General features: G+C 36.1%; 1 protein-coding gene across 1 annotated transcript; it reads right to left on the bottom strand.

The window, feature by feature from the left end:
* Positions 1–6902: 6902 nt before the first annotated feature.
* LOC140888395 (uncharacterized) lies at positions 6903–10786 on the bottom strand. The gene is made up of 7 exons (XM_073296073.1): positions 10591–10786; positions 10306–10491; positions 9466–9905; positions 9169–9360; positions 8227–8383; positions 7599–8032; positions 6903–7451 (listed from the first exon to the last, which is right to left on the bottom strand). Exons 1-7 carry the CDS (start codon positions 10784–10786, stop codon positions 6903–6905), a joined length of 2154 nt encoding a protein of 717 aa, XP_073152174.1.
* Positions 10787–11153: the final 367 nt, after the last annotated feature.

Here is an 11153-nt window from a genome sequence, read left to right as displayed (position 1 = left end):
AATGTGATATTGGGACGACCAAGTTTCAATATATTCCAAGCCATCGGATCGACATATCATATGAAGCTGAAGTTTCCGACTCTAGGGGGAGTAGGAGAAGCCATTGGTGACCATCGTCTAGCTAGAGAATGTCATGCGGTGACATTACGAGGTTCATCAAGAAATCGTAAAAGACAAGTTTTTAGTGAGGAAAGAGCCCCGAGACCAGGAAAATTTTTTCGTGAAAACGGGATACATTTGGTGGATGAGGAAGCCGAGAGCAAAGAAAAAATAACAGCAACCGAAACTCTAAAGCATGTAGAAATCGTACCAAGTGATTTCAAGAAGACACTGAAAATCGGGACCGAATTACCTCCTGAATTGGAAGAGAAGTTGAAAATTTTTCTTGGTCGAAATTTGGACGTGTTTGCTTGGGGTGATGAGCCTCTGCCCGAAATACCTCATGAATATGCGCTCTATCACCTCCGTGTTGATCCGAAAATGAGACCGGTGAAGCAAAATAAAAGAGCATTTGGCCCAGAGAAAAATCGGCATATAGCCGCTGAAGTGGAGAAACTCATAGTGGCAAAGTACATCAGGCCAGTTTCATACCCAGATTGGCTAACAAATGTGGTTTTAGTACCGAAGCCTGGAGGAAAGTGGCGTTTGTGTATAGATTTCACTGATCTCAACAAAGCATGCCCCAAAGATCCGTTTCCACTCCCACGAATTTATTTGTTAGTCAATTCGACAACAGGATGCGAGCTGCTCACTTTTTTTGATGCATATCAAGGATATAATCAGATTGGCCTAGCGCCAGAAGACCAGGAAAAAGCAAGTTTCATCACTGATCGAGGAATTTATTGTTATTATGTTATGCCATTTGGGTTGAAAAATGCTGGAGCTACCTATCAACGTCTAGTAAATACCATGTTCGAACACTTGATCGGGCGTAACATGGAAGTTTATATAGATGACGTGCTCGTCAAAAGTATTCAAGCGTCTAATCACTTGGAAGATCTTGAGGAATACTTCAGTATACTCAGAAAATACAGTATGAAACTTAATCCGGATAAATGCACTTTTGGTGTACGAGAACGCAAATTTCTTGGTTATATGATGTCAGAACGAGGAATAGAGGTCAACCCTGAAAATATATATTTTTAACGTACTCTTTTTTCGCATCAATCAATATATAATTACACACACACACATACTATATATTTCAAATATTGTAAATTGTATTATAAGATATATTATTTCAGATATTGTATTATATAATTATACTATATTTCATTATGTAGAATAAAAATGCTAATAATCCAATTAGTAGTAGAAAAACAATTATATATATATATATATATGCCAAAATTTTTCTTATGTGATATTGATATTATACTTTGTTTTTTTTCTTTTGTTTTTTTAATTTTGATATTTCAAATTACAAATTAGTCTCTAAATACTTTTTAAAATTATGATATATATTTCTCCTATTTGAATATAAATCAAATTAATTACAAAAATATTATATATACTAGTATATATAATCAGTGAATATATCACATTATCGATTGTGATGATGTGTAAGAAATTGTTATGAAATTTAGAAAGCACATGCTGGATTTAGTAATATATATATATATATATATATATATAGTAATATATATATATATATATATATATATATAATAAATTATTATGATTTGCCAATAAACAATATTAGAATATCTGGATTTGAATGTTAGAAATGTGCATTTAATATTTATTCCAAATTGCAGATATGGTTCAACGTAACACTATAAATGGAGCGATGATGAGAAGTTGAATGCAACAATATTAATTAAAGATGAAAAAGAATATGAATATTTCAGGAGTAGTAGTAGTAGTAGTGTTCCTAATGATTAATCTGCAGGTTTTGGTTGTGAATGCAAGAGATTGTGTGATAAAGCATAATTATAAAATAGTGTACGTGGGAAACTGGCTCCCCATCAACACATCGTTGTTCCTGCAATGTCACTCTAAAGACGACGACCTCGGGCCTCAAACTCTGAAGAAAGGTCAAGAATTCACTTTTAATTTTTGTGAGAGTCTGAATCTCAACACAAAATTTTACTGCCGAGCAGAGTATAACTACAGGCATCTCGATTTCGTAGCTTTCAGTACCCAATGGAAAGAACACTGGTGTCAGCCTCATCGTGTTTGCTATTGGGCATTATCCCCTGATGGCCTTTTCTTTTCTCCCACCTATCCTCCACAACAATTCCAAAAGTTTGATGTGTGGAGCTAAAATATATTGTCATTAATCGTTTCAATGATTATCAAACGCATTTCACCAACCAAACATATATACAGCATTTCACCAACCAAACATATATACATATGTTTCTCATTTATATGAAATAATTAATCAATCTAATATATAGTTGTTGTTTGCTATATATATGTTATTGAACGATATATATATTCACAATTTGAAAACTGTGACGCGTCACCAAATAAATGATCGAAGATGTGGACATCAAAAGTAATTGTGTTGACATAACTTTTCACAAATAATAAAATCATAAGAATAAAGAGATATTATTCATAATAAAGAAAATATGAAATAAATAAATTTTATTTATACTAAAAAAATCAAACCAATTTAAAATTTAAATTAAATTAACCAATATTTTTCTCAAATATATTAAATAACCCCTTAACATGACGCTTAATTAAATCAAAACTAAAATGACCAAACTTACGATAAAACAAAATTATTTAATAATTTTGCACGCTTCCATCTTTAATCAAATGATCGATCCTTACTTCTGGATCTTCAAAGAAATCAAAAACATCAAAATGTGCTGAAAGAGAAGGGACTTTACTTAAATCTTCACCTTTATGACGACCATTATTATATCAATGCCCTTTATTTCTACTCATTTTCTGAATTCATTGATTTTTCATTTGATGACCACTTTCAATATTCTTTCTTTTCTTGGTTTTCACCCCACTTTTTGGAACTTTTATTCTTTTGATCATTATCATTATTATAACCATCATTAAAATAACAAGGTTTTCCACGCACACGACCATATGGATGAAAGCTTTCTCGATCGCGCGCATGGCCATGTCCATGACCACGATCGAATCCAGTCTTAGTTTGTTTCATCTTTTCACCATGTGTTGCCATATTCACTTCAGGAAATGTTTGCACCGGTGTAATGGATTTCATGATTTTTCATCAATAACTCATTATTTCGTTCAGTCACAAGCAAACATGAGTCATACCATGTGCATTGAATTCCCATATTAAAACATGATTATATTTGTACTGTTGAATACGTGACATTAGTATGTTATTTTATTGTAGTTCAATTTACAAACTTCATGAACAAGTTTTATAATTTTTTTTTGATTACTCATTTTAATTTTTGTTTGAATTGATTGGATATCATATATCACATATTAATTACTTGTAAATTGTATTATAAGATATATTATTATTTCACACACTATATTATATAATTATACTATTTCATTATGGAGCATAGAAATGTTAATTAATAATCCAATTAATAATAGAAAATCATTTATATATAATAGCATATTTGCACACACACGATGTTTGTGACGAATTTTTTTTTTAAATTGTACTTAATTTCAATAAAAAAATCTAATAAATTTACAGTAGAAAAATAATTTTTTTGGGATTAAAAATGGTAACCATAAGTAGTTAAAACATCGATCATTGGTTCTTTTAGATATTTCCCGCTCCATTAGTTTTTTCAAATAGTTTGTAATTTGAAAATAGATAAATAAATAGAAATTATTATTAATTTTGTGTGGCCATACCAGTTACCAAGAGACCAAAACAGTTTCTGTAAGACCTTCTTATTTAATATATACTAGCCACAACACACACGCAATGCATGTGTAATATTATATACAAATATTATGTTCTGTGAGTATATAATATAAATTTATTTTTTAAAAATTATTTGATTAATTTTTTTTTTCAAGTTGACAATGTTGTGGGAGTTTTTTTTAATAAAAAAATTTAAAAGGGAGCATACGAAGAGATTACTAAGGTGTTCTTACTTTAAATATACTAGTGACGCAGCATACGCATTGCATGTGCAACATAATATATATATATTTATATATATATATATACATATTTTTAAAAAAATTGATTGACTTTTTTTTAGTGTGAAAGTTCCGTATAAACTTACATCAGAGAAAGGCAAAATAGGAAAAAAAAATTGGTCTGTTCATGTCACACCAAAAAGCAGTTTTTCTAATGCTCTCAAAATTTATATATAGTATAGATATATAATCAGTGGATATATCACATTATCGATTGTGATGATATGTAAGAAATTGTTATGAAATTTAGAAAGCACATTGTCGGATTTAGTAGAAAAAATATAATAAATAAATTATTATGATTTGCATATATAAACATTAATATTAGAATATCTTAGTTTGAATTATTAGAAATGTGTATTGAATATTTATTCCAAATTGCAGATATCGTTTAACCAACGCTAGCAATTGAGTGATGAGAAATTGAACGTACCAATAGAATATATATATATGTATAATTATATGGATTCTTCAAATTAAGATGAAAAACATGAATTCAGTAGTAGTGGTGTTCCTAATGATAATTCTGCAGGTTTTGGTTATGAATGCAAGAGAATGTTGGGCATATGAGAAGTATAAAATAGTGTACGTGGGAAACTGAAACTGGCTCCCCCACAAAACAACGCGGTTGAGCGTGCATTGTTACTCTAAAGATGACAACCTCGGGTATCAAAGTCTGAAGAAGGGTCGAGAATGCAATACGTTATTGAAACCATTCACGGCTTAAAACGATCGATGACACGTCACCAAATTATAAAACTGATTGGAGGATGTGGGCATCAAATACGTGACATGCAAAAAAATGATTAAATCTAATGTTCATGGGTACCTGACGCGATACCAAATACTATTGACATAACATTGAATATACAAGGAATAATACATTATGATAACTTATTTTATTTTTGCATATATATAATGATTTATTTTATATGGTAATTGCCCATACACCCATGTACCAATTTCCATAACGTACAGGATCTTTTTTAATTTCCTAGATTATGTTTTCTTCGCACATGCAAGAATTAATTCTTTCGCCACATTTTCAAAACATGCAAGGAATTAAACATGGTCCGTCAATTGATAATCAAAATATGGGCGATAGTAACCCTAGCTCGGACACCAAAGGTGGCTGCACGGTGGAGCCGGAACCGCCGGATGGTGACCGTAGAAGTTATGTTGTTGTCTTCATGCATGGAATCCTCCCCACGCACCTTGAATAAAAGTTTTTTGGAAAGTGATGCTATACCGTTCGCTTCCAAATTAAACCAAAGATGATGTTCAAAAATCTTCCAAGAGTTTTCTTCACGGAAGATGAAGTTTATGATATGGGAAAAGTACATCCCTTCGCATTGATTGGAAAGTTCTCTAGGGGTTGGCCGACCAAAGCAAAGACTGTTAGAATATTGTCCCACATCGGTAGGATACAATTCCTGGGAGCCCTTAATATAGACAAGGTCAACCCTCATCTCTTGAGCTAGCTTTTGAGGTGAGTTAGATCCAAGTCTCATTTCTCAACATGGTATCAGAGCCCAGACCCTCCGTTTGTGTTGGACCGCCCATAATTGGGCTGCCTATAATTAGGCCACCCGTTAATATCTCCACGCTCCAGATGTTCATTCCTGGGCGTGTGGGGGGTGTGTTAGAATATTGTCCCACATCGGTAGGATACAATTCCTGGGAGCCCTTAATATAGACAAGGACAACTCTCACCTCTTGAGCTAGCTTTTGAGGTGAGTTAGGTCCAGCTCTCATTTCTTAACAAAGACGCTTGAGGTTTTTGCTTTGGTGGGATTCTCTGGTCCATATACCATAAAATTTTTGAGGCCAGGGTTTCTATTCATCTACTTCATGCGAGAAGAAGATATGGCTTGCTTTTGGGGAAAGGGGCGATGGTTTCTTCAAGGGCAGTTATTGCGGGTATTCAGGTGGACGTCGTCTTTTGATTTTCAGAAAGAATCTTCTATCGTTCTTTGGGTGAAGTTTCTTGACTTGCCAATATCACTTTTTAAAAAGACTCGCATATGTTCCGTAGCTAATCTTGTTGGAAAACCATTGAAGATGGATGAATTGACTTCTAAAGCAGAACGTGTCACAATGGAACAGGTGTGTATTGAAGTTGACCTGTTACAACCATTGCATTCGAAAGTGTATATTTGAAAGAATTTTGAGATCAAAAAAAGTTGTTGTTTTATTCACAATAAGCTGAGTACCCTTTATACATTATTTCCTACCCACAATTCTCGTGGACAATATTCTCAATATCAGCCTATTGATATTATTTCCTAAACCAACATATTACAAAAGATATACACAATAATCACTAAATTACAAAACAAACACAATATTGCATTCCATATTTCAATACCCCCCTCAAGTTGGAGCATGTGGATTCCAGATGCCCAACTTGCCAAGTAAATGCTTGAATTGTTGGCGTCCCAATGCCTTGGTAAATATATCCGCTAGCTGTTTCGCAGTAGGAACATAGGATGGACACACTAACTTATTACGGATTTCATCACGAACAAAGTGACAGTCGATCTCAATATGCTTGGTTCGCTCATGAAAGATAGGATTTGCGGCGAAATGTAGGGCCGCTTTATTATCAGTACATCCGCATGGGTTGCGAGTGTTCCATACCTAATGCCAATAATAATTCTTTTAACCATTTCAACTCAGAAACCGTCGCTGCCATGGACCGATATTCTGCTCAGCAGATGATCGGGACACTGTATGTTGTTTCTTAGTCTTCCAAGAAATTGGTGAAGTCCCGAGGAGGACAAACCAGCCAGTCAAAGAGCGACGAGTAAGTGGGCAACCTGCCCAATCGGAGTCACACCAAGCAGAAATATGTAGATCACATTTTGATCGCAATAGAATGCCTTGCCAGGATTCCCTTTCAAGTAGCGTACAACGCGGAGAGCACTCTCCCAATGTTCGTCTCGTGGCTGCTGCATGAATTGTGCCAAAGTATGAACACAATAGGACAACTCAGGTCGTGTAACGGACAAGTAAATCAGTCGTCCCACCAACCTCCGACAATGCTCAGGTTCAGATAGAAGATCTCCATTTGCCAATGCTAAATTATGTTGTTGCTCGAGCGGAAGAGAAGCAGGCTTGGCTCCAAGTAAACCTGTCTCAGAGATGATGTCCAAGGAATATTTTCGCTGAGATAGAAAAATGCCATCGGGACCACGAGCCACTTCAATTCCTAGAAAGTACTTCAAGATCCCGAGGTCTTTCATGTAAAAACATTTGCTCAAATAAGCCTTGAAAGCTTCGATAGCTGCATGATCATTCCCTGACACAATAATGTCATCAACATACACAAGAACATTGATCTATTTTTGGTTTCGATTTAGGAGGAAAAGAGAGTATTCTGCATAAGTTTGTTTGAAACCATAACTTTTCATCACAGCAGCCAGTTTAGCAAACCAACAATGAGGAGCCTATATTAGGCCATACAGAGATTTCTTCAAATGACATACCATTCCTGGCTTCGTAGGATGGAACCCAGGAGGCATATGCATGTATACTTTTTCCTCCAAGTCACCATGCAAAAATGCATTGTGGACATCCATCTGATGAAGTTCCCAATTCCTAGCTGCTGCCACCGCTAGAAAAGTGCGAACCGTAACCATTTTTGCTACAGGCGCAAAAGTCTCGTTATAGTCAATCTCTTCAACCTGTCTATTTCCAAGAATCACTAATCGAGCTTTGTAGCGCTCGATCGTTCCATCTGCCTTATATTTGATTTTATAAACCCATTTGCAATGGATAGCTCTTTTTCCCGGTGGCAAGGACACAACATCCCAAGTGGAATTATCTTCCAATGCCCGTATCTCTTGATTCATCGCATGTCGCCATTTCTCGTCCTTCATTGCCTCACTAAAGGAACTAGGTTCAATACTTGCTGTGAGAGCTGCCAAGAAAGCACGATGCGACAAAGAAAAGTTATCACAGTTTACATAATGTGTTATGGGATAAGGACTACCTGAGGAGTGCAGATGGTCGGTGAAGACACAGAGGGACTCGTGGGGTTATGCAAGCGTTGTACTGTGTGCAATACATAGTCTTGTAGTCGAGTGGACTGCTGTTTATATCGATGTCCACGACCCATTGCAACAACTGATTCTTCATTCCCCACTGTCTCGGATGTCTCCTTGAGAGAGACGTCTGCAGTCCTCTCATTTACATGTTCTGCATGTTCTTCCACATCTCCTTCGGTGACAAAGTCATCAAAGTGACCGACATACACCTTGAATGGTTTTGCCTCATATTTTTGCAAAAAGGGAACTCATGTTCTAAGAATATCACATCCCTTGATACAAAAGATTCTCCGGAATCTATGTCATAGAGGCACCATCCTTTCTGTCCGAAAGGATATCCAATAAAAATACATTTTTGACTCCTACTAGCAAATTTATCGCCTCCACGCTTTTGATTATGTGCATAGGCTAAGCATCCAAAAACTTTAATATTTTGATATGATGGTTGTTGGCCAAAGAGAATTTCATAAGATGTTTTCCCTTGCAACATAATTGATGGAGTTCGATTAATCAAATAGGCAGCAGTCAACACACATTCCCCACAAAATTGAATCGGCAAGTTTGAATGAAATCGTAGCGCTCGCGCTACATTGAGTATGTGACGATGTTTCCGTTCTACTCTACCATTTTGTTGTGGGGTTCCAACACATGAGGTTTGATGTAATATCTCATTTGTCACAAAGAAATTACGTAGACACATAAATTTGGTTCCATTGTCACTATGAACTATGCGAACAGATTTATCAAATTGTCGATGAATCATGGCCAAAAAATTTTGAAGCATTCGCCCTACTTCTCTTTTATCATTTAGCAAATAAGTCCACACACCTCTAGAACAATCATCGACAATTGTCAAAAAATAATATGCACCACATAGAGTTGGAGTTCGATACGGCCCCCATAAATCACAATGAATTTTATCAAAAATAGTTGATGCTTTATTGTCACTTGACGCAAACTCTTCTCGACACTGTTTTGCTCGAAAACAAATGTCACAATCCTTAGTTACTTTATCACTATTATCATAAACAACCGAAAGTAATCTAATTATTTTTCCAGAGGGATGGCCCAACCTTCGATGCCAAAGATCCATTGTATCCTTTTTAGTTGTCTGCATAGCCTTGTTGGATGTCAAACCCCTGAAGTAGTAGAGTCCCTCTAGTTGTTCACCCACACCAATCAGCATCCTCGATCTGTGGTCCTGTATAACACAAAATTTATTGGTAAACTGGACTGTACAATTCGACTCTTTAATCAATTGGGATACTGAAATAAAGTTACACATTAAGGTAGGCACGTATAAAACATTTTTTAGTTTTAAATGTGCATCTAAAGTAAGACTCCCTTCTTTCGTGGCTACTGCCTCTTTTCCATTTCGCAGCCCGATGCGACATGGCATAAATTTTTGCACATCTATTAAGGTGTCAAGATTTCCTGTCATGTGATGTGAAGCCCCTGTATCAATTATCCATTTCAATTCATTTTTCTTACCATTCAATCTTCCTTGATTGCCTTCTTTTTGGTTGTTCAACAGATTAACCAACATGTTCCATTGCTCGCTGCTCAAGCCATTCAATCCATGTTTATCTGCTTCGCTCGGCTGCCCGTTAGAAGTGCTTTCCAGGGCAGTCACTTGCGTAGTATTGGCTCGAAACTGCCCATTGCGGCCTCTTCCTCTAGCAAAAACAGATGGTTTCTGTCCTCCTTGTCCACGACTTACACCACGGCCACTTCCTCGAGGCCGATCTCCCCACCAATCAGGATATCCAATTAGTTAAAAACATGATTCTGGATCGTGCCCAAGTCCTTTTGCACATCGGACATGGCACTCCTTTCTCCTTGGTTTCAATTCTTCCCTTCGAGTTCGTTGGTGTTTGAACAGCAAACGCCATAGGCTCACTCCGTTGTTCCTTCCCTCGAGTTATGCTACGAAGTCGCTCTTCTTGGACTATCATGGCATATGCTCGATTCAAGTTTGGCAAAGGGTCACTGCTAAGAATATTAAAACATGTTGTTCCATAGATTGAGTCGTCCAGGCCCATCAAAAACTGGTGAAGTTTCTCCTCCTCACGCTTCTTGTCCAATTCTGCGCCAATGTCACATTTGCATCCTCCTCATCGGCACATTGGGTATTGCTCGTAATTACCCAACTCTTCCCATATCATCTTCAATTTTCCATAGTAGTTCATGATGGCCATGCCTTGTTGCTTACACTCAATCAACTTAGATTTGAGTTTTTGAATCAGTGGTCCATTCCCAATCGAGAGACGTTCTTTGATGTCGTCCCATAGTTCTTTCGCAATCTCTTGGTAGGTTATAGTTGAACGTAAAGCTGGTTCAATGGTGTTTAGAATCCATGACACCAGCATGGAGTTCACTGTCCACCAATCTTCTTGTTCAGTAGAATCATCCAACGGCTACTTAATCGAACCGTCAATGAAGCCAAATTTTTTCTTGGCACGTAGAGCTGTCCTCATGACTCGCGCCCATTCATCATAATTCTTGCCTCCTAGCTGTACTTGTGTGATAATGTTTCCCGGATTATCATTAGCCGAGAGATGATATGGTGTTGTGCTTTTCTCTGTCACATCACCCTTCTGCTTGTCGCTTTCTTTATTGTCAGACATGGCTTTGATACCATGAAAGAATTTTGAGATCAAAGAAAGTTGTTGTTTTATTCACAATAAGCTGAGTACCCTTTATACATTATTTCCTACCCACAATTCTCGTGGACAATATTCTCAATATCAACCTATTGATATTATTTCCTAAACCAACATATTACAAAAGATATACACAATAATCACTCAATTACAAAACAAACACAATATTGCATTCCATATTTCAATAATATTGGTCTGTGCGAAAAAATTATAGAGCAGAAAGTTATCTATGAGAATCTTCCAAAATATTGCTTGTAATGTAATCACGTGGGACATGATGTTGCCTCTTGTTATGCTAATGGTAAGAATCCAAGGCCAGCTCATAGATCAT

This window comes from Henckelia pumila, chromosome 3 (genome assembly GCF_033568475.1).
Source record: "Henckelia pumila isolate YLH828 chromosome 3, ASM3356847v2, whole genome shotgun sequence".
Lineage (NCBI taxonomy): Eukaryota > Viridiplantae > Streptophyta > Magnoliopsida > Lamiales > Gesneriaceae > Henckelia > Henckelia pumila.
Note: the sequence above shows the minus strand (reverse complement) of the source record. Positions and strands in the feature narration are given on the sequence as shown.

Bases quoted from the DNA above. Each gene is read 5' to 3' on its own strand.
- LOC140888395 (XM_073296073.1), bottom strand. From the start codon at position 10,786: ATGTCTGACAATAAAGAAAGCGACAAGCAGAAGGGTGATGTGACAGAG. The intron at 10,492-10,590 runs GTTCGATTAAGT...CCATTGAACCAG, and splicing joins AAAATTTGGCTTCATTGACG to CTTTACGTTCAACTATAACC. The intron at 8,033-8,226 runs GTCGTGGACATC...CTTTCTTGGCAG, and splicing joins AGAATCAGTTGTTGCAATGG to CTCTCACAGCAAGTATTGAA.